Genomic DNA, 24358 nt, shown 5'->3' on the forward strand with positions numbered 1-24358 from the left:
GGCTATTTAACCCTGTCGGTACGCTCGCAGCGGGGAGTGTGGCGCTTGCCCCAGGCTAGCATGGGTCGGCATGGTGATAATGTATCACCAGCCGACTCATGAGAGCCTGCACGAGACAGTCCGTGCGCGCGGGAGACTTGAAATGGAGACAGGGGATAACTATCCCTTGTATCCATGGTTTCCTAACAAAGCAGGGACATGCTAATTGTCCTGCTTTGCTTCCAACCGTATTCATGACTAGGGCTGTTGTTACAGCCCTGGCTCATGATACATTATATGTACTATACATACATATATATTATATATATATATATATATATATATATATACATACATACATACCATATATATATATATATATATATATATATATATATATATATATATATGGACACTTCCCTTTACAGTTTATATCTAATATGGACTCATATCTCACTTTTTTGTACTGCGTAGAATACTTTTATTCTGTAATACCTGTAGTGTATGTTGCACGTTACCATTAATCATGTTTAATTATCTTACATTGCCCATTTGTACTTTTGCACACTATATCGCTCTGTGGCTTGAAACAAACAACAAGTGGTTTGTAGATCAAGTGGAGTTCCAAAAACCGGAGTTGAAAAGAGGAGTTAAGCCCCAGTAAGTACACTTCTACTTTTTCTTTTTGATTAACACCTGTTCGCTGTTTTTTTTGTAACTTGGATAATGGATAGCAAGATTGGAGGTTTTCTTCAGTGCACAGTTTGCCATATGTATGCACGACTGGAGCCGGAGTTCCAGGGTGAATATCTCTGTGGCAGATGTGAGCATGTTGTTCACCTGGAAGCTCGTATTAGAGATCTGGAGGAGCAGAATGCAACACTGAGGAGGATAGACAATCTTGAGCTGAGCTTGCTGCTCACGGAGCATGCAGTTAGTTTGTTACAACTGGAGGGTGAAGACATGGGTGAGCAGGATCAGGTAAGTAGCTGGGTTAATGTAGTTAGGGGCAGTAGAAAGGGGTCAAAGAAAAGGAAGGCCGATCCGGTTTCTGACATTCCAGGCAAAATTGCCAAGTTGGGTGATGATGCGAGGGTGTCAGTCTCAGAAATGGCAGCCCTAGTGGATACTGATCTCCCTAACAGCCGGGAGAACAGCCCAGCTAGTAGTCGGCGGGATGGTAATGCAGGTAAGCCAAGACAATTGATAGTCGTAGGGGATTCTATAATCAAGAAGACGGATAGAATAATTTGTCGCCAAGACCACCTCAACCGAATGGTTTGCGGTCTCCCTGGTGCCAGGGTTCGGCATGTGGTGGAACGGGTGGACAAATTGCTGGGAGGGGCTGGTGATGATCCAGCTGTCGTGGTCCATGTCGGTACCAACGACAGAATAAATGGTAGGTGGAGGAGCCTTAATAATTTTAAAGAACTAGGCTACAAGCTGAAGGGAAGGACCTCCAAAGTAGTATTCTCAGGAATACTGCCTGTGCCATGCGCATCACAGGAAAGACAGCAGGAGCTCAGGGAGTTAAATGCATGGCTTAAGTCTTGGTGTAGAGGAGAAGGATTTGGGTTCCTAGAGCACTGGGCTGACTTTTCATTGGGGTACAAACTGTATTCTGCAGATGATTTGCACCTAAATGGAAGGGGGTCCGCTGTGCTGGGGGAGAGAATTCTAGCTGGGGTGGCGGAGTATTTAAACTAGGGCTGAGGAGGGAGGTCAATGTAGAAAAAAAAGGGGTAGCCAGGTTATAGAGGGGTCAGACTATATTGGTGGGGGGAGAGGACTAGACAACAAGATAAGGAGATCCTTTCGTTACAAAACATCAGTGTAAATAAAAAGGCCCAATTAATGTAAAATCACATTTCTGATAATAAAAGTGAAAAACTGACAGGCAAGTTAAAGTGTATGTTCACAAATGCCAGAAGTCTAGCAAGCAAAATGGGGGAGCTGGAGGCCTTGATACTGGAAGAAAATATAGATATAGTTGGTGTTGCTGAAACATGGCTGGACTTTTCACATGACTGGGCTGTAAATCTACAGGGTTTTACACTTTTTCGGAAAGACAGGACAAATAGGAAAGGTGGTGGTGTATGTCTGTATGTGAGAAATGATATGAAGGCGAGTGTGAAAGAGACAATAGTGGGTGAAGACTGAGGAGGTTGAAACCTTGTGGGTGGAACTAGAAAGGGAGGTAAACACTGAAAAAAATACTTTTGGTATAATCTATAGACCCCCCAATATAACTGAGGAGATGGAAGGTCAGCTATATAAACAGATGGAGCGGGCTGCACAGGCAGGTACTGTAGTGATAATGGGAGATTTTAATTTCCGGGATATTAATTGGTGTCATGGTTCGGCTTCAACTGCAAAGGGGAGACATTTCCTCAACCTGTTGCAGGAAAATTTTATGGGCCAGTTCGTGGAAGACCCGACTAGAGGTGAAGCTCTGTTGGATCTGGTCATTTCTAATAATGCAGATCTTGTTGGGAATGTCAATGTTCGTGAAAACCTCGGTAACAGTGATCATAATATAGTTACATTTTACCTATACTGTAAAAAACAAACGCAGGCTGGGAGGGCAAAAACATTTAATTTTAAGAAAGCCAATTTCCCCAGGATGAGGGCTGCAATTCAGGATATGGACTGGGAAGAACTAATGTCAAATAATGGAACAAATTATAAATGGGAGATTTTCAAATCTACTTTGAGTTATTATAGTGCAAAATTTATTCCTATAGGTAACAAGTATAAACGACTCAAATTAAACCCCACATGGCTTACACCTTCTGTGAGAGGGGCAATACATGACAAAAAAAGGGCATTTGAAAAATACAAATCTGAGGGTACAGCTGTAGCCTTTGTAAAATATAAAGAGCTTAATAAAATCTGTAAAAATGTAATAAAATTAGCAAAAATACTAAATGAAAGGCAGGTGGCCAAGGATAGTAAAACAAATCCCAAAAAATTCTTCAAGTATATAAATGCTAAAAAGCCAAGGTCTGAACATGTAGGACCCCTAGATAGTGGTAATGGGGAGTTGATCACAGGGGATCAAGAGAAGGCAGAGTTACTAAATGGGTTCTTTAGCTCTGTATATACAACTGAAGAAAGAGCAGCTGATGTAGCCGCTGCCGGTGCTGTTAATATATCAGTTGATATACTGAATTGGATGAATGTAGAGATGGTCCTAGCTAAATTAAATAAAATAAATGTGCACAAGGCCCCGGGACCAGATGGGTTACACCCTAGAATTCTTAAAGAGCTTAGTTCAGTCATTTCTGTCCCCCTTTTCATAATATTCAGAGAATCTCTAGTGACTGGTATAGTGCCAAGGGACTGGCGCAGCGCAAATGTGGTGCCTATTTTCAAAAAGGGCTCTAGGTCTTCCCCAGGTAATTATAGACCAGTAAGCTTAACATCCATCGTGGGGAAAATGTTTGAGGGGCTATTGAGGGACTATATACAGGATTATGTGACAATAAATGGCATTATAAGTGACAGCCAGCACGGTTTTACTAAGGACAGAAGTTGTCAAACTAACCTAATCTGTTTTTATGAAGAGGTGAGCAGAAGTCTAGACAGAGGGGCCGCTGTGGATTTAGTGTTTTTGGACTTTGCAAAGGCATTTGACACTGTCCCCCATAGACGCCTAATGGGTAAATTAAGGACTATAGGTTTAGAAAATATAGCTTGTAATTGGATTGAGAATTGGCTCAAGGACCGTATCCAGAGAGTTGTGGTCAATGATTCCTACTCTGAATGGTCCCCAGTTGTAAGTGGTGTACCCCAGGGTTCAGTGCTGGGACCACTATTATTCAACTTATTTATTAATGATATAGAGGATGGGATTAATAGCACTATTTCTATTTTTGCAGATGACACCAAGCTATGTAATATAGTTCAGTCTATGGAAGATGTTCATGAATTACAGGCAGATTTAAACAAACTAAGTGTTTGGGCGTCCACTTGGCAGATGAAGTTTAATGTAGATAAATGTAAAGTTATGCATCTGGGTACCAACAACCTGCATGCATCATATGTCCTAGGGGGAGCTACACTGGCGGATTCACTTGTTGAGAAGGATCTGGGTGTACTTGTAAATCATAAACTCAGCATGCAGTGTCAATCAGCTGCTTCAAAGGCCAGCAGGATTTTGTCGTGTATTAAAAGAGGCATGGACTCGCGGGACAGGGATGTAATATTACCACTTTACAAAGCATTAGTGAGGCCTCATCTAGAATATGCAGTTCAGTTCTGAGCTCCAGTTCATAGAAAGGATGCCCTGGAGTTGGAAAAAATACAAAGAAGAGCAACGAAGCTAATTAGGGGCATGGAGAATTTAAGTTATGAGGAAAGATTGAAAGAATTAAACCTATTTAGCCTTGAAAAAAGACAACTAAGGGGGGACATGATTAACTTATATAAATATATTAATGGCACATACAAAAAATATGGTGAAATCCTGTTCCTTGTAAAACCCCCTCAAAAAACAAGGGGGCACTCCCTCCGTCTGGAGAAAAAAAGGTTCAAGCTGCAGAGGCGACAAGGCTTCTTTACAGTGAGAACTGTGAATCTATGGAATAGCCTACCGCAGGAGCTGGTCACAGCAAGGACAGTAGATGGCTTTAAAAAAGGCTTAGATAATTTCCTAGAACAAAAAAATATTAGCTCCTATGTGTAGAAATTTTTCCTTCCCTTTTCCCTTCCCTTGGTTGAACTTGATGGACATATGTATTTTTTCAGCCGTACTAACTATGTAACTATATAAATGCTTTGAGCACACACACATTCATTGCTTGAAAATGCCTTCAATGGGAAGGTGAAACGTTGCCTGTATGTTGTGTGAATACATTTTGGATTTTTCTATACTATTGGAGTGCTGCCTCTTCTTTTGGATTGTGGTCTAATCTCTGTTTGAGGTCTTGTCAAGATTCCTCCGAGGATAGCACCCACCAAATGCTACAGTGCAGCTCCTATATTTTGTTTGTTCCTTGGATGCCAGTATATATCCATAGTAATGTCCACATTTTAAGTGCAGTAAACGGTCATATCTGTGGACAGAGATCATAATCCACACAAAATCTCTGATCCGCACAGGCTCTACAACAATGATCACAGGAGGAGAAGCTTTGTTGTTGGAAACATAGGCAGGCTGGGACTTCCAAGTTTGAAACAAAAAAAGAAACCAAGTTTGAACACTAAACCACTTTTATAGTTCTATATTTCCTTCCAAGTAAAGCTCCTCATTTTATCTATAATATCAAATATAAAATCTGTTCTCCTTGTGATATACATGCCCGTTTTGCAGTTTTCACTTCGGTTTCAGATTTTTGTACTATAGAATTTCTGCTGCTGCTGCTTGGAAACCATCAATAATCTTTTTTTTTTGTTTTGTTTTTTTAAATATCTTGTACCAGGATAAGTTTGCTCATTAACTCATAAATACATCACCAAATAGTTTGATGAATATGCGAATTCCTGCTAGAGCGGTCATGTCTTAATGGTTCACATGAAATTAGGCTGCATTCACACAGCGGTGTGCATTTCAGTATGCAATATGGATCTGTATTGAGTACCGTGTAGCGGGACATACAGTTTATATTATTTATTTGGGCTCTACATACAAAAACGTACACGCCGTATTTTGATATGGCAGTATGAATTACCTTGTGAAAAATAAGTTAGAAAAAAGGTAAAGAATATTTGCCTCTGCTGACAAACTTAAAGAGGATCGGTCACTAATTTATTAATGCCCTATCTAATAGGCAATGTCACACCGAATGCTAGTCTAAATTGTGTCCCAAACAGATGATTATTTTAAAAGTTATTACCTTTTTTCTAAATGTGCAAATTAAGCTATACTAGACAAGTGGGTGTCAACAGCAGCGATTCTCCTGAGGAGCCTCCTCACAGCCTCTGACACTGTCCTATCAGTATGAAGCGGCTTCACACAGTGTGAGAGACTGAGGGAAGGGGGATCACTTCAAATAGCCATATCTGTGGCTCTGGTGGCATATGAAAGATGGGATTCTAATCTTTCATATGGCACCCGGATCTAGCTGTGAAATGACTGGAGGTATCACCAGTTGAAATCACAGTCAGGAATGGAAGATATATACTATATGATCACGCTGTGTTGCTGGGCAGGGAAGAGAACTGTATGAGCTGATTGGACAGCGTCATACAGAAGACATTACACTGCAGAGAGTGAAAAGAAGTAGTAGCTTTTTGTCTTTTACACCTTATTTTTCCACTGTGCAACCCCAGTTGCAGTATTGTCACTAGTAGGGTTGTGCTGGGTCAAGTTAGACCCAGCAGCAGCCTACAACTAACGGCATCCCGGCGATCATGTGACCGGGACAGCGCCACTGCCTCTATTCTATACACAGCGCTCACCGAAGCACAGTCCGTATATGCAAAAATTAGGACATGTCCTATTATTTGCGGCTCATTTATATGGCCCAGAGCCACACCTGTAAATAAATAGGAAGGTATCCGTGGCCGATGGAAATGAACCTGTCAGTAATGTAGCCGCAATTATGGATCCGTAACTGCGGATAAAATACTGACACAGAAATTTCTATCGCCCACGGACACCTTCCCGTATATTTATATGGCCACATTTTAGCATCCTTGTTAGGGCATGTGCACACGACCTATTTTCAGACGTAAAGGAGGCGTATTACGCCTGAAAAGATGGCTCAAATACGTCTGCAAACATCTGCCCATTGCCTGCAATGGGTTTTACGATGTTCTGTGCAGACGAGATGTAATTTTACGCTTCACTGTCAAAAGATGGTGCGTAAAATTACACCCGCATCAAAGTGCAGGACACTTCTTGGGACATAATTGAAGCAGTTTTTCATTGACGCCAATGAAGAACAGCTCCAATTACGTCCGTAAAAGATGCAGCGAAAAACGCGAGTACATGCAAAAACGTCTGAAATTCAGGAGCGGTTTTCTCCTGAAAATAGCTCCGTAATTTCAGACGTATTTTGCGCTGTCGTGTGAACATACCCTTACAACTCCAACACTGTCTTATGATTGTATTTGTGGAAATATAATTTCCCACTGCTTCTTACTAAAATGCATTTATATTAATTTAAAACATCAAATACAGCACTTTTGATAAAGCAAACAAGTTTTTTTTACTGAAATGTTGCCTTACCCTTTCATCAACATAGCTGAAGATCATGTCTTCTATCTCTTGTGGTGGAGAAAACCTGTATTTTTCATAACAGGATGCATGTTCTTTGCCTTCAAACATTTGTGTAGCCATTTGGGAATCAGTTAAACCACAACCTACAGTAATAAATAGGAAAAGTTAAGGTATTTCATAAACCTGTAGAGCAGATATTTTCAGCATCTGAAAATTAGGAACTTTATTGCATTTATAAGAAATGCAACAGCTTAATCTTTGACCTGGGATTGTAACACAGTAAATAATATTTGTATATATTATACAGGACTCCACAGGGAGTTGTTTCTATGCAGGTTTTGTATTTGTTAGTTTTACCTATTGATGTTGAGGAAAAACTAAAAACACAAAAAACAAACTTGAGGTATAGGGCTTGAATTTAAAACAAAGCTATCCATTTTATACAGAAGTCAAGAGTATGCAAAGAAAAAACCTGGCTGTTGCAATGAAAAAGAACAAAACAAAAAAAAACTAAGTTATTTGAGGCCCCAGACCAAATGTAATTAAAAAAATGGCCAGCATTGTGCCCCCTTGATTCCACTGGCACCATAGCAGTTGCTGTGGCTGATACAGCGGTAGTGAACTTCCCTGCATTCTTAAGGGTATGTTCACACGACAGCGTCCGTAACGGCTGAAATTACGGGGATGTTTCCGCCTGAAAACATCCCCATAATTTCAGCCGTAACGGCATGTGCAGGCACTTGAACGCCACGTCCATTACGGACGTCATTGGCGCTGCTATTCATTGGAGTCAACGAATAACGGCTCCAATTACGGCCAAAGTAGTGACAGATTACTTCTTTGACGCGGGCGTCTATTTACAAGCCGTCATTTGACAGCGGCGCGTAAATATACGCCTCGTGTGAACAGACAAACGTCTGCCCATTGCTTTCAATGGGCAGATGTTTGTCAGCGCTATCGAGGCGCTATTTTCGGACGTAATTCGGGGCAAAAACGCCCGAATTAGTGCGTGTGTGCACATACCCTTAACACAATCATTATGAAAGGCTTCCCAAGCTAGTAAACCATTTCTATCCTTAGCAAATAATTATTTAAAGTTTTTTTTTTTTGTTTTTTTTTAAAAACAAAACAAATTTCTTTTGCAGCTTAACCCCTTTAGGACACAGCCTGTTTTGACCTTGTGGACACAGATGATTTTTTAAAATCTGACATGTGTCACTTTATGTGGTAATAACTCCGGAACGCTTTTACCTATCCAAGCGATTCTGAGATTGTTTTCTCGTGACATATTGTACTTTAGGTTAGTGAAAAAATTTGGTCGATATTCAATATTTATTTGTGAAAAACTTCACATTTGAGCAAAAATTAGCATTTTTCTAAATTTAAATGTATTTGCTTGTAAAACAGATTGTAATACCACACAAAATAGTTACTAGTTAACATCCCCCATATGTCTACTTTATGTTTGCATCATTTTTTTTCATGTACTTTATTTTTCTAGGACGTTACAAGGCTTAGAACTTTAGCAGCAATTTCTCATATTTTCAAGAAAATTTCAAAAGGCTATTTTTCCAGGGATCATTTCAGTTCTGAAGTGGCTTTGAGGGCCTTATATATTAGAAAGTCCCCATAAATCACCCCATTTTGAAAACTGCACCCCTCAAGGTATTCAAAACCACATTCAGAAAGTATTTTAACTCTTTAGGCGTTTCACAGGAATTAAGGCAAAGTAGAGGTGAAATTTACAAATTTCATTTTTTTTGCCAAAATTCATTTGTAATAAAAAAAAAAAAAAAAAATCTGTAACACAGATTCTGCAGATTTTAGAAATATCCAACATGTGGCCCTAGTGTCCTAATGGACACTTGGCGTACCATGCCTAGCACCTGCTCAGTAATATATATGTATGCACTTTAGCCGTTTATAGGAGGTATTGGACCATTTGTACATCTGGGGGGCCACTTGCTTTCATGTTCGGATTCCGTTTCTGTTCGAGGGTCTATGGTATTTTATTATGTATAACTGTTATATGTTGTTTTTTTCTGTGTGTCTTTAATAAAGACCGTTTGTATTTTTTCAAATACCTGGTCGTGACTTGTTCTTTTTTCTGGTTTTGTCCTAATGGACTGAAACACAGGCCGCAGAAGCAAAGGAGCACCTAGAGGATTTTGGGGCCTCCTTTTTTTTAGGAATATATTTTAGGCACCATGTCAGGTTTGAGGAGGTCTTATGGTACCTAAACAGTCGAAACCCCCAAAAAGTGACCCCATTTTGAAAACTACACCCCTCAAGGCATTTTTCTAGGGGTATACTTAGCATTTTGACCCCACGGTTTTTTAGCAGAATGAGTCTGTGAAGATGAAATTCACCTATTTTTCTGTGGAAACATAGAATTTCTCATTTTTACAAGGAATAAAGGCGAAAAAGCCGCCCAACATTTGTAAAGCAATTTCTCCCGATTACGGCAATACCCCACATGTGGTCGTAAACTGATGTTTGGACCCACAGAAGGGCTCAGGAGGGAACGAGGGCCTTTTGGATTTTGGAGCGCAGATTTTGCTGGATTGGTTTTCAGTGCCATGTCGAGTTTGCAACGCCCCGGAGGGACCAAAACAGTGGAAACCCCCCAAAAGTTACCCTATTTTGGAATCTACACCCCTCAAGGAATTTTTCTAGGGGTATAGTGAGCATTTTGGCCCCTCAGGATCTTTTTTAAAGCCAAGGTGACCAAAAAAACAGCGATTTTGGCACTTTAAATTCTTTATTTATTACAGTGTTCACCGTGCGCAATAAATTACGTTTTAATTTATTCTGCCGGTCGGTACGATTACGCCGATACCATATGTGTATAGTTTTTTTTAAGTTTTGCAGCGTTTGCACGATAAAATTAAGTTTCTATAAAATTATTTCTTTTCTGAGACACGCTATTCTGAGCCGTAACTTTTTTATTTTTTAGTCAAAAAAACTGTGGGAGGTCTTGTTTTTTGCGGGACGGGTTGTAGTTTTTATTGGTACCATTTTGGGGTAAATGCGACTTTTTGATCACTTTTTATTCTATATCTTGGGAGGGGTGGTGACCAAAAAATAGCGATGCTGACAGTTTTCCGTTTATTTTGTTTGTGGCGTTCACCGTGCGGAAAAAGTAACATGATAGTTTCATAGTTTGGGTCGTTACGAACACGATGATACCAAATATGTGTACTTTTTTTTTTTAACGGTTTCATTTTTTCCCTATAATAAAGGACTTCTAGGAAAACAAAACCTTTTATTTTTACACTTTTATAAAACATTTTTTCTTTTACTTTTTACACTTAATTTTTTTGACCTGCAGCTCTGATCGCTGCTAGAATACATTACACTACCTAGGTAGTGTAATGTATTCCAACTGTCAGTGTGACGTCACAGTCACTCTGACAGTTGGTCTACGAGGATCAACAGAGGCTGATCCTCATAGGCTGACATACATGGCAGACTTGGGGGCCGTTGTCTGGCCCCCGGGTGCCATCACAAGCATCAGAAGCCGCCACGATTGCATGGGGGCTGCTGATGCGCTACAAACCCGCTACATGCGGAGATCGCAATCGAGCCCCGCATGTAACGGGTTAATTGTCGAAATCAGCGGCAATGAGCCGCTGATCGGCAACACTGGAGTGTCAGCTGTCAGGAACAGCTGATCTCCAAGTTCCCGATGCACACTGTCGCCGACAGTGTGCCATCGGGAACGACAGTGACTTCCTGTCACTGACAGGAAGCCTATCAGGACCAGCCGAAGGTTGATCCTGATGGGCTACCGTCCATGGCAGACCCGGAAGCCATTGTTTGGCTTCCGTTTGCCATAGTAACTATCGGCAAACCCCGCGATTTCGGACCGGGGTCTGCCGATATGTTAGAAACCCCCAAAATTCGGCGATTGCACCCGATTGCCGAATTTAAGGGGTTAATTCGCCGAAATCAGCGGCAAAGGACAGCTGGCCGGCAAGAGGGAAGTTTGCACCGGGAAAAACTCAGTAACTATACGTCCTCGTGCGGGAAGTAACCTCCCGCAACGACAGACAGTTACGTCCTGGTGCGGGTAGGGGTTAAAGGATATGGAGACCTTTGTATGGATTTTTTTTTTATTATTTTGTCATTTGCTTCCTAAATGCAAAATGAAGCAACTTTCTAAGGCTGGATTCTCACCTGTGTTCGGGTTTCTGTAAAACTAATATTTTTCCCGCACGGTGAACACCGCGAAAAAAGTAAACGAAAAACAGTGCCCGAAACACAATTTTTGGATTACCTACCCTACCAAAATATACAATAAAAAGTGATCAAAAAGTCGCATGTACGCCAAAATGGTACCAATACAAACTACATCCTGTCCCGCAAAAAACAAGCCCTTACACCGCTTTTTTGACTGAAAAATCATCATCGCTCTCAGGATATGGCGACAAAAAATAATTTATTTTATAAAGAAGTGATTTTATTGTGCAAACGCTGCAAAACATAAAAAAAATTATATACATATGGTATCGCTGTAATCGTATCGACCCGCAGAATAAAGTAAAATGGTAATTTATAGCCCAGGGTGAAGGCCATAAAAAACAAAAATAAAAAACATTGTCAGAATTGATGGTTTTTGGTCCCCTTGCTTGCCAAAAAATGAAATAAAGCGTGATCAAAAAAATTTCTGATACCCCAAAATGGTACCAATGAAAACCTACAGATTGTCCTACAAAGAATAAACCCTCACACAGCTCCGGTGGAGAAAAAAATAAAACCGTTCTGGCTCCCAGAATATGGCGATGCAAAATGTGCAGAGTGTCCAAAAGCAGATCAGATCGGGTGCCATTTATCAGTGCGACACCGGCCACATATCTGCGGATTATTAATTATTATACCCTCTTATTATACCCTGATATACCCCGCACAGATAACATATGCCCCCACATTATAAACTGAAACACCAGTAAAACCCCAAACAGAACTACCACCAAGCTACATCTGCGCCCCAAAAGCCAAATGGCGTCCCTCCCTTCTGAGCCCTGCAGCGTGCCTAAACACCAGTTTACGTCCACAGATATGGCATCGCCATACCCGGGAGAACCCGGTTAATATTTTATGAGGTATTTGTCTTCAGTGGCACCAACTGGGCATAACATATAGTGCACTAAAATGGCATAGGAGTGAAAAATTGTAATTTTCACTCCACACCATGCGCTGCGCATTAAACCCTTTGCGCACCACGACATAGCATGTCATAGTGTGGGGGGTGATGTATGGAGCGTCTCACGTGAAAAATAAAGCATTTAAAACGGCAAAATCACTGTTTTTTTGGTCACCTTGGCTCTAACTAAAAATGTAAGAAAAAGTGCTCAAAAAGTTGTATGTACCATAAAATGGTACCAATAAAAACGACCGCACGTCCCTCAATAAATAAGCCCTCACACCGCTCTATTTACTGAAAAATAAAAAATTTGTGGCTCTTGGAACGCGGGGAGGAAAAAACTAAAAAGCAAAAGAAAAAAAATGGATCAGTCCAGAAAGGGTTAATTACTTTCTAATGAAAAACCATTTATGACCACATGTGGGGTATTGCCGTACTCGGGAGAAATTGCATTACAAATATTGGGGTGCTTTTTCCCCCTTTATCCTTTGTGAAATTGAAAAAAAATGCAACATTTTAGTGGAAGAAATGTTGATATTCATTTTCACGGCCTAAGGGCAGATACAGACGGACGTTGCGTTTTTGCGCGCGCAAACAACGCAGCGTTTTGCGCACGCAAAAACCATTTGACAGCTGCGTGTGTAATCAGTGTATGATGCGCGGCTGCGTGATTTTCGCGCAGCCGCCATCATAGAGATGAGGCTAGTCGACGCCCGTCACTGTCCAACGTGCTGAAAGAGCCAACTCTTTCAGCACCCTCGACAGTGAATGCCGAACACAATATCAAAAAACCTGTTGAAAAAAAAGAAAAAGTTCGTACTTACCGAGAACTTCCCGGCCGTTGCCTTGGTGACGCGCCTCTCGACATCGGGCCCCACCTCCCTGGATGACGCACCAGTCTATGTGACCGCTGCAGCCTGTGCTTGGCTGGAGCTGTCACTTGGACTGAATTGTCATCCCGGGAGGTCAGACTGGAGGAAGAAGCCGGGAGTTATCGGAAAGTCAGAACTTCGTTTTTTTCTACAGGTTCATGTATATTGGGATCGGAAGTCACTGTCCATGGTGCTGAAACAGTTTAACTCTTTCAGCACCATGGACAGTGACTATCTCCTGACGTCACGTACCGATAATTTTTTTGCCGGGTTCGGCCAAAACGAGTTTCTTCCGAAAGCGGTGAAGTTCGGTTCGCTTGTCCGGCTTCGCTCATCGCAAAGACACTCCGTTTGGATGTTCGGAAACAGAAAAGCACGTGGTGCTTTTCTGTTTACATTCATCCTTTTGACAGCTGGTGCGCTGTTTCAGTCGGTTCGCACGGAAGTGCTTCCGTGCAACCTGCGTGGTTTTCACGCACCCATTGACTTCAATGGGTGCGTGATGCGCGAAATACGCAGAGTTATTGAACCTGTCGCGCTTTTTGCGCAGACAAACGCTGCGCAAAAAGAACGGACTGTCTGTACTGCCCCATAGAGTTGTATTGGTCCATGCGTGCCGCGTGAAAACCACGCGGCCCGCACGGACCGAATACACACTCGTGTGAATCCCCCCTAATTCTAATAAATCCTGCAAAAGACTTAATTGACTAATTGGCCACTATATCCCTAGATAGATTCTTTTAAGTGGTGTAATTTCCACTTTTGGGTGGTTTCCACTGTTTTGGCCTCTCAGGGGCTTTGCAAATGCGACATGGCACCCAAAAACCATTTCAGCTAAATTTGAGCTCCAAAAGCCAAATAGCGCTCCTTCCCTTCTAAGCCTTGCTGTGGGTCCAAACAGCAGTTTATTACCACATATGGTATATTTCCGAAATCGGGAGAAATTGTTTTACAAATGTTGGGGTGCTTTTTCTCCTTTATTCCTTGTAAAAATTAAAAATGGCTACCTTTTTTCAGAAAAAAAAAGTAGATTTTCATCTTCACAAACGAATTCACATAAATTTAGCAAAAAAAAAAACAAAAAACTGGGTTCAAAATGCTAACTATACCCCTAGATAAATTCCCTGAGGGGTGTAGTTTCCAAAATGAGGTCACTTTTGGGGGGTCTTTATTGTTTTGGCCCCACAAGACCTCTTCAAACCTGACATGGTACCTAAAACATATGCTAAAAAAAAGGAGGCCCCAAAATCCACTAGGTGCTCCTTTGCTTCGGAGGCCTTTATTTCAGTAAATTAGCGCACTAGGGCCACACGTGGGGTATTTCTAAAAACTGCAGAATCTGGGCAATAAATAAGTTACATTTCTCGGGTAAAACCTTCTGTGGTATAGAAAAAAAAAATGTATTACGAATGAATTTCGTAAAAAAAAAAAAAATGAAATTTGTAACGGTCACCTCTACTTTGCTTTAATTCCTGTGAAACGCCTAAACGGTTAATACACTTCCTGAATGCTGTTTTGAATACCTTGAGGGGTGCAGTTTTCAAAATGGGGTGATTTATGGGGACTTTCTAATATATAATGCCCTCAAAGCCACTTCAGAACTGGTCCTTGTAAAAATCGCCTTTTGAAATTTTCTTGAAAATATGAGAAATCGCTGCTAAAGTTCTAAGTCTTGTAACGTCCTAGAAAAATAAAAGAATGTTCAAAAAACGATGCCAAACTAAAGTAGACATATGGGAAATGTTAACTAGTAACTATTTTGTGTTGTATTACTATCTGTTTTACAAGCAGATACATTTAAATTTAGAAAAATGCTAATTTTTGCAAATTTTCTCCAAATCTTGTTTTTTTTTACAAATAAATATTGAATTATAGTGAAATATTTTCTCACTAACATAAAGTACAATATGTAATGAGAAAACAATCTCAGAATCGCTTGGATAGGTAAAAGCATGCCGGAGTTATTACCACATAAAGTGACACGTCAGATTTGAAAAATCGGCTTCGTCCTGAAGGCCAAAACAGGCTCAGTGCTGAAGGGGTTAATGGGTTTTGTCGGAGTGTCTGTGGTTTTACAGGGAACAATAGTACAGCATGCTGCGCTATTGTTTCCAGTATTTTCGGCTGGATCTGCACGGAGGTCCCTAATGAAGCCTCCAACACAGAGGTGAACGAGGCCTAAAACAGTCTTCATTATAAATTTACTACCATTTTGATGCTGTAGAGTCTGCGGAACTCCTTTACCTAGCTGGTGTCCTGCAAAACCCGTCAGCACACTGCTCCTATCAGGGCTAACATTATCTGCTCTCTCTGACCTCCCCCTCTCTTCTCTTAGCGCTAGAGATATGGCACATTAGAGAATGTATCAAGCATCAAACAGACTGAGCTATATCATTGTAGATAGGGAGGTACCGGTGTAAAAACAAGAGAGAGAACCCTTGGACACTCTGCAGGGCAGCTGTGGGTGATTATACTGTATGGGTGCAGCTACGGGGGCACTATACTGTATGGGTGCCTCTAAGTGGGCATTATACTGTATGGGGCAGCTATGGGGGCATTATGCGGTGTGGGGGCAGCTATTTGGCATTCTATTGTGTGGAAGGCACTATGGGAGCTTGATACTGTGTGGGCTGAAGCGGGTGTGCATAAGCAGGGATTGGGTGGGATTAGGGGCGTGGCTTAAAAGGGAAAAAAAATAATTGCCGAGGCAATTTTTGCTATACTTGAAAGTTGGGAGGTATGCCAGACCTCCTAAAACTAATACAGACCCCAGACCAGCTAAATACATACCCCAGAGACCTTAAAGAGGCTCTGTCACCAGATTATAAGTGCCCTATCTACTACATAATGTGAACGGCGCTGTAATTTGGATAAGTGGTTTTTATTTTGAAAAACAATTTTGAGCAAGTTATGAACAATTTTAGATTTATGCCAATTAGTTTCTTAATAGACAACTGGGCGTTTAACTTTTTACCAATTGGGCGTAGTAAAGGGAAGTGTATGACGCTGACCAATCAGCGTTATACACTTCTCATCGTTCCAACCTAGCTTCTTTCACTGAACACACAGCATGATCTTGCGAAATCACGCTGTGCTGTCATTCAAAGCGAGATCACGCTGTGCTGTGATTAAGTCCCACACAAACTTTACCGAAGTGTCAGGATGGTGAATAGACATCACATCCTGGCTGGAGGCGATGTCTATTCACTCTCAAGATACTTTGGTAAAGTTAATGTGTGAGTAAGTGACAGCACAGCGTGATCTCGCATGTGACCTTATGTCTGCAGGTCATTTTGCAGGACATACAGAATGCAGTTCGGTTACGTTTTTTGCCACAATTTGCGACAAAATGGCAATACACTTTGGGCAGCAGTGGGCCTCCCAAAATGGCCATAGGACGATCCACCATTGGGCGTACCTTTTTATACCCAGGAAAGCCGGCCAGCACTAATCCTCTCCTCCTGTCCATGCTGCTGACTGCCTTCTACAGCGTCGGTGCTCACATCCTGGTTTACCCGGCTTCTGCTGCTGTTCCAAGGGTCCATTTGCACGTCATGGTTGAGGTGTAGTTAGAACCGTATTGCAAAAAATGCGTCCAAAAACTGCATGTGTCTTTACGGCAATGTAGTACGTTTTTTTATGGGACTGCATTTTTTTTATGGCAACCCCATCAGGAGGCAAGCGCCCACGGGGTGGGAGGCCACCAGTAGCATGGACAGGGGGAGAGGAGCATTGCTGGCCAGGAGCCAGAACATGCCAGGGACAGTTAGGTATGTGGCAGCGGGAGCGTTAGGCAGCAGCGGCTATTGCAAGGGGAGGACACTGTTCCTACTTACTGGAATAGATAACTGTACGTCTTCCATGTGCTGCTATACAGGGGTAGTTCACTTTAAATTGCACTATACAGTATGTTAGAAGCGCTAATAAACCAAATCTAGGCCCGGATCCCACTTTGCATTATTATACAGTCTTTAATATCTTAATTTTAGCTCATCTTGTCATATTCAATGACCTATATTGCCATCAGCACCTCTGAATACAAACTTTTTTCCCCTCCGATTATTCCTCTAGGAGCCCAGATGAACTTGTCACAGATAAAGTCTCTATTCAGATGGCAGTCAAATCATGATTTTTGTCCAGATTTTATCTAAACTGCAGCAAAACCATGGCATCAAAAGACTCATAAAATGGCGGCAAAAAAAAAAATGTTACATGTTGATTTAGGTCTTGTTCACACAGTGCAGATTTTGCATGCTTTTTCTAAGCCAAAACCAGAATTGGATCCAAAAGAATAAACACTTTAACTCCTTAACGCCGAAGGACGGATATATCAGTCCTCAGCAGCTGCTAGTTCGTGCAGGAGGACGGATATATCCGTCCTGCGATGGCGCGGGTACTGCCAGTGTACCCACGCGATCAGCGGCAGGAGCACGTCTGTTATACACAGCCTGGCTCCTGCTGCAACTGCCGGAATCGAAGCGCGCTCCGATTCCGTCAGTTTAACCCATTAAATGCTGCTGTCAATAGTGACAGCGGCATCTAATGTGTTTGACAGAGGGAGGGAGCTCCCTCTGTCACCCGATCGGCGCCCCCGCAAACAAATCGCGGGTCGCCGTCGGGTTTCCATGACAGCCGGGGGTCTAACAAAGACCCCCAGGTCTGTCTTCCGCAACTGCCTGTTAGGCGATGCCGGAGGCATGACCTAACAGGTTCCCTGTCAGTTTTACACTGACAGGCAATAATGCTTTGGTATACTAAGTATACCAAAGCATTATATATGCGATTGGCACATCGCATAGTGAAGTCCCCTGGTGGGACTTTAAAAAAAAAAATATGTCAGTCAGTTAAATAAAAAAAAAAAATTATTACAGTCAAAATCAAATAAAACTACTTTTTTTGCCCAAAAAGTGGTTTTATTCAGTAAAAGTGTCAAAACAAATAACAAATACACATATATGGTATCCTCGTGATCATAACAACTTGAACAATAAAATGAACACATTAAATAAACCGCCGAATGAATGGCGTCCAAAAAAACAACGGCAAAATTCTCTCTTTTCTCCCTATGTACCCCAAAATAGTACTAATGAAAACTACACATTGGCCCGCAAAAATCAAGCCCACATACGGCCACAGACGGAAAAATAAAAACGTTACGGCTCTTGGAACGCGGCGATGCAAAAACAAGTAATTTTTTTCTAAAAGGGTTTTTATTGTGCAAACGTAGGAAAACATATAAAACCTTTACATATTTGGTATCCCCGTAATCGTGCCGACCCATAGAATAAAGTTAACCTGTTATTGACACTGCATAGTAAACGGCGTAAATTTATAACGTGAAAATTAATGCTGGAATAGCTGCTTATTTTCAATTTTCTCCTAAAATAAAGTTAATCGATATATTATAAGCATCTAAAAATGGTACAATTACAAAATACAACTCGTCCCGCAAAAAACAAGCCCTTATAAGGCTATGTCGACGGAATAAAAAAAAAAAAAAAAAAAAAGTTACGACTCTTGGAATGCGACCATGAAAAAACAAAAAATAATCCTTGGTCATTAACGTGCAAAATGGCCCGGTCATTAAGGGGTTAAGGCCCTCCTTTATATTTTTCTTCTGTTAGGCCCCATGCACACGACCGTAAAAATTGTCCGTAATTACGGTCCGCAACTACGGACCCATTCACTTCTCTTGTCCATGGACACCTTCCCGTATATATTTACGGGAAGGTGAATGGGCGTAGAAAGCTGCTGCAAAAGATTGGACATGTCCTATATTTTGCTTTTTACTTTGTATGGGAGCACGGACCGAAGACGTGGGTGGCTGTCGTCAGCTATGCCCAAAATCACGAGCACTGATTACGGGCACAGTTGTGTAGATGAGGCCTTAAAGAGGCTCTGTCACCATTTCACACGTGGCGGATACACAGCGCATCCGCCCTGTCTGCCGCAGGGAATTCCAGGCGAAAAATGCGCACCAAACTGTGGTGCAGTTTTCCGCCCGGAACTTCCGCTGCGAAAAACTGAAGCACTATAGCCGGCCGAACTCCTGGGATGACGTCTCTTCCCAGGAGACCGCTGCAGCGGCGGTCACATAGGATGAAGAGTCATCCATGTGACCACCGCTACAGCATGAGGTGAATTGACATCGCAGGAGGATGAAACACAGAATCCTAAGTGTATTTTTTTTCTGAGGTCCGTTTTTTGTGGCGGGATCGCTGCGAATCCGACGCAAAAGCTACTATGTGATGCAGGATTTACATCCCCTTTGTCTTCACTGGGGAAATCCCACAACATATAAGCAGAATTTAAGTAAAGAGAATTGACATGCTGCGGAATGAATTTCCACACCACAGGTCCATTTATGAGCGGTATTTCCGCTCAGTATTTATGCAGAATGTGGATGAGATTTGTTCAATTCACTTTGCTGCGGCTTTTCCACAACGAATTCCATTGCGGAAAATCCGCAGTATTTACGCATTGTGTGAACTGGCCCTATTACTTCTCTATCTCCTACCTAATCTAATAAACGCTTTGATGTAGATAAAGTTTTTTTTTTTGTGTTTTTTTTTTAAAAACCAGTAGTTATTATTCACAAAATTCTTATCATTTTTAGATTTATGCGAATTTTTTCTAAATGCCCAACTGGGCATTTTTTTTTTTTCGTTTCACCAAGAGGGCGTTGTAAAGAAAAGTGTATGACGCTGACCAATCAGTGTCATACACTGCTCTTCATTCATGCCCAGCTTTATTCACAGCACAGATCACTCGCGAGATCACACAGTGATGTGAATAAAGCTGGGCATGAAAGAAGAGAAGTGTATGACGCTGATTGGTCAGCGTCACACACTTTCACAACGCCCACTTAGTGAAACGAAAAAAAATGCCCAGTTGGGCATTTAGAGAAAAAGTTTGCATGATCAGAACTTTGTGAATAATAAATGGCCAGACATAAAAACCGCATAACATACAGACGTGACAGACGCGCACCATACACGGATGCCACACGGAACTGCAATGCAAGAAAAACTCTTCATTTTCTAAACGCGAAAAACGGACACATTCACGTGAGTTTAGCCCAATAGCGAACAGATTTTGAAAAAAACACCACACCCAGAAATTGCTGTTTGAAAATAAAACGCCACTGCCCGAAAAACTGCCTCAAAAACGTTGCAAACCAAAACAGTTGTGTGATGTGCTTTTTATACTTTACTATAGACTTTTATTTAACAGCTGGCTACACTAAAAAAAAACACTGCAAAACACACTCAAAAAGTAGCAAAACAATGTGTGTGAATCCCACCTTAGGCCCCACGCACACTAACGTGCTTTTGCAGACGCAATTACCCCGAAAATCCACGGGAGAATTACAGCCCCATTCATTTGTATGGGGCCATGCACACGACCGTGGTTTCCACAGTCCCGTGCATGGCCCAGGAGCCTGGACCGCAGAAAGAACGGACATGTCTTATTACGGCCGTGTTCTGCGGTCCAGGCTCATAGAAAATAATGGACGCGGCCATGTGCACGGCCCGCGATTTGTGTGCGGCTCGCGGGTGACACTCCGCTGCCGGAAGACCCAAAAATCATGGATACGGTCGGGTGCATGAGGCCTTAGTGATTTTTGAGTCTTATTTTTTGGTGACAGATAGGGCATTCTGTGTGGAAATTCCGCATTTACAGCAGCAGCAAAGTGGATGAGATTTTGAAAATCTCATGCCCATGCTGCGGGAAAAAACTGCAGTGAAAACATTCATAAATTGACCGGTGGTGCGGAATTTAAATCCGCAGCATGTCAATTTATGCTGTGTTTTCACTGCTCTTCTGTTGTGGGCTTTCCCATTGAGTTCAATGGGGATGCAAAACCCACAATAGAAAACCAAGTTTTTTTGCGGCGGAATTACAGCAATTCCACCGCAAACATCTAAACTCAGGAAAAAATAAGCCGTGGGAACATACCCATTGGAAAAACGGCCGTGTTAAAAAACGGCCGTGAAAAAGAAGTGCATGTCACTTTTTGAGCTGTTTTTGGAGCCATTTTTCATTGACTCAATAGAAAAACAGCTCCAAAAACGGCCGTAAAGAATGCCGCGAAAAACGCTAATTAAAAAAACTTCTGAAAATCAGGAACTGTTTTGCCTTGAAAACAGCTCCATATTTTCAGACGTTTTTTGGTGGGTCCAAAACACGGAAGAGGTACAATTCTTTTGATTATACTTCCCTGTGTAGCTTCCACTCATGGTTTTGACTTCAAAACACTGAACTTAATACTGGCATGTGAAAGCGTTTCTGCAGCAATATGAGCAGGAAAAACACTATTTGGTGCAGATTTACCAGCGTTTTTCTTGATATTCTGCTGCAGCGTATCCTGTGTGTGGGAACATAGCCTAGCAGGGTTATAGCCCAGCAGGGTTTCCACTTACCTTACTACTAGGCTGCTGTAGTTCTAGTCTGTGTGTGATGTATGTCAGTCTGTGGTACTTCTACAGAAAAGTCGTGTTGAACTTTGGACTGAAACACAAACAATACATGTGATGCCCCAGGGCGGCCCTCTGTGTGTTTTTCTTTGGCATTGAACCTTTATTATGTATAGTAGTCCAATGAAGCAGTTTACATATAGAAATCCTGCCCATAACATCATCTGACTAAAAACAACATGGGAAAAGATCATTTCACATCACCAAGACCACGTCAGCTTCCTCTCATACATACTATGCAAGTATACTTACAGAATGACAATACTTCTCAGGCCAGGAATCAGCTGCCTGATCACTCGTGGAACCTTCCAAGTCCTCGATCCTGACCAGCAAGCAGCAGATGACGGGCTTACACTCACAACTGAAATCTAATGCTTGCCTATCAAAATATAATTGTTGACTGTTCTAAAAGAAGAGGTGCTTTATCTAGCTGAGGTAGAGCGTTCTGTCACTGCACCCCCGTGGTGTGTTGCAGTTGGTATGATCGGCTGTGTAACATGAGGGGAATGTCTGCACTTCAGGCACAGGGCGGGGAGATGGCCGTGTCCTTATGTGAACTGCGTTTACTCTATTTAGTGATGGGAAATCTAGTTCTTTTTGGGGATTAGTTCATTAGGATCTAGTTCTAAAGATTAGTTCATTTATTTCATTGTGTCTCTAGCTCTGGGACACTGTTAAGTGATTGGAAACATAGAAAATACACAGGCGCATCTTGGAAGTGTAAAATTTTATAATATATATATATACACACACACATACATACACACACACACACACTCAGATTACGGTTCAAAAACAGTATTTGTCCCACTTTGGATGTTGTGTCTTCTCTATTTTTAAAAATATTCTCACAGGGAACAGAAGACACCATAAGGCTATGTTCACACAGAGTTTTTTTTGCAGGCAGAATTTCTCAAAAACACTGAAAAAGGCCATGTACAAATGGACACAGACAGGTCAGAAACGCTGATGGAGAGTGAGCAGGTGCTTTAAATAATAATAGCCACTCCCACTAGTCTTGAGGGGAGTGGCGTGTAGTGCATGGGATGTGTAGTAAAAGATAAATGAATAGTGTATGTGCAAGTGTAATATTATAACTGAAATATAGGGGGCAGTAATGGGTAAAGTGCCTAAATAAAAATAAATGAATAATGGGGTGCCAGTGTGTGAAACATGGAGGGATAGTGTGTAAGTCATGAGGCGCAACGTGTATAGCCAGGTAGAAGCCTATTTGTGACACCTTGATGATGCATAGAGCGGGCTACACTGCTTGCTATGCCAAACAACAACACACCATGCTCTCCCAGCATCAAAGACCCGGCTGTGTCCAAAAGAAGCAAATATAAGCAAGAATGAAAAATACCTGGGGTATTCGTAATCATTTTGGCCAAAAGGACGCAAGCTCGCAATCCACGACAAGGATCCCCAGACTTGCGAGTCCCTAACTCCCTAACTGGAACAAAAAGCTCCTGATGCACAGACAAAACAGATAAAAACAAGGGGACATATACAAAAACACCGAAAAAGGCCATACTTACAAATAGACACAGACAGGTCAGAAACGCTGATAAAGGAGAGTGAGCAGGTGCTTTAAATAATAATAGCCACTCCCACTAGTCTTGAGGGGAGTGGTGTGTGGTGCATGGGATGTGTAGTAAGAAATAATAAATGAATAGTGTGTGTGCAAGTGTAATACTATAAGTGAAATATAGGGGGCAGTAATGGGTAAAGTGCCTAAATAAAAATAAATGAATAATGGGGTGCCAGTGTGTGAAACATGGAGGGATAGTGTGTGAGTCATGAGGCGCAACGCGTATAGCCAGGTAGAAGCCTGAAGTTGGAAGTTTGAGGCAGATTTTCCTCTCCCTGCACGCTAATTTTTACGGCGTTTTTCGCCTGCGGGCATTGAGCGCCGCGGGCATAAAACGCCGCGAAATATGCTTTCTCAAAGTCAATGGGAGGTCAGAGGCGTAAGCGATCGAAGATAGGGCATGTCGCGGTTTCCGCGTCAAAAAACTTGTCAAAAAACTCTGTGTGAATATAACCTAACACATAATCGCCGCTTTGCCAGTTGAAAGAGTCTCAGGCTGGGTTCACACCACCATGTTACATCCGTAATGGACGGAACGTATTTCGGCCGGAAGACCCGGACCGAACACACTGCAGGGAGCCGGGCTCCTAGCATCATACTTATGTACGATGCTAGGAGTCCCTGCCTCGCTGCAGGACAACTGTCCCGTACTGTAATCATGTTTTCAGTACGGGACAATAGTTCCACGGAGAGGCAGGGACTCCTAGCGTCGTACATAACTACGATGCTAGGAGCCCGGCTCCCTGAACTGTGTTCGGTCCGGGACTTCCGGCCGAAATACGTCCGTCCATTACGGACGTTAATGTGCTCGTGTGAACCCAGCCTCAGAGATATTGCTTTTCTCTAATTCCACCAGTGTGTCCTGAGGAGGTTGATAGGAACTGTGTCATGTGACCTAATTAAACGTTTGACAAACTTCTGACATGTCTCAGTGAGAGCGCTCAGCCGCTTCATGTCTGTTTGGCTTTTTCCGGAAAATAATGTATCTGAGTACGGGGTCAATAGAAAGTCTATGAGCCCATACTCCGATACATCGTCATCAACTTAGGTTCCTGTCATCTGGAACTAAAAAGCCAGTGGTGGTGTGACAGTGAGGACTGAGGAGCTGCTGTGCTCATTCACTCACTG

The 24358-nt window shown here is 42.0% G+C and overlaps 1 protein-coding gene across 2 annotated transcripts in view; it reads right to left on the bottom strand.

Moving 5' to 3' along the window:
* The window catches only part of LOC142655604 (putative methyltransferase DDB_G0268948), a 104954-nt gene extending 82821 nt beyond the window's left edge, over positions 1-22133 (bottom strand). Inside the window, exons 1-3 of one of the 2 annotated variants that reach the window (XM_075829971.1) lie at positions 21892-22133; positions 21586-21673; positions 7154-7287 (exon numbers count right to left, since the gene is read on the bottom strand). In XM_075829971.1, coding sequence (XP_075686086.1) covers positions 7154-7264 — 111 coding nt within the window. In that variant the 5' untranslated portion in view covers positions 7265-7287; positions 21586-21673; positions 21892-22133. The remainder of the gene's footprint in view (positions 1-7153; positions 7288-21585; positions 21674-21891) is intronic. The other variant, XM_075829970.1, reaches the window with a different exon arrangement.
* Positions 22134-24358: the final 2225 nt, after the last annotated feature.

This window comes from Rhinoderma darwinii, chromosome 6 (genome assembly GCF_050947455.1).
Source record: "Rhinoderma darwinii isolate aRhiDar2 chromosome 6, aRhiDar2.hap1, whole genome shotgun sequence".
Taxonomy (NCBI): Eukaryota; Metazoa; Chordata; class Amphibia; order Anura; family Rhinodermatidae; genus Rhinoderma; species Rhinoderma darwinii.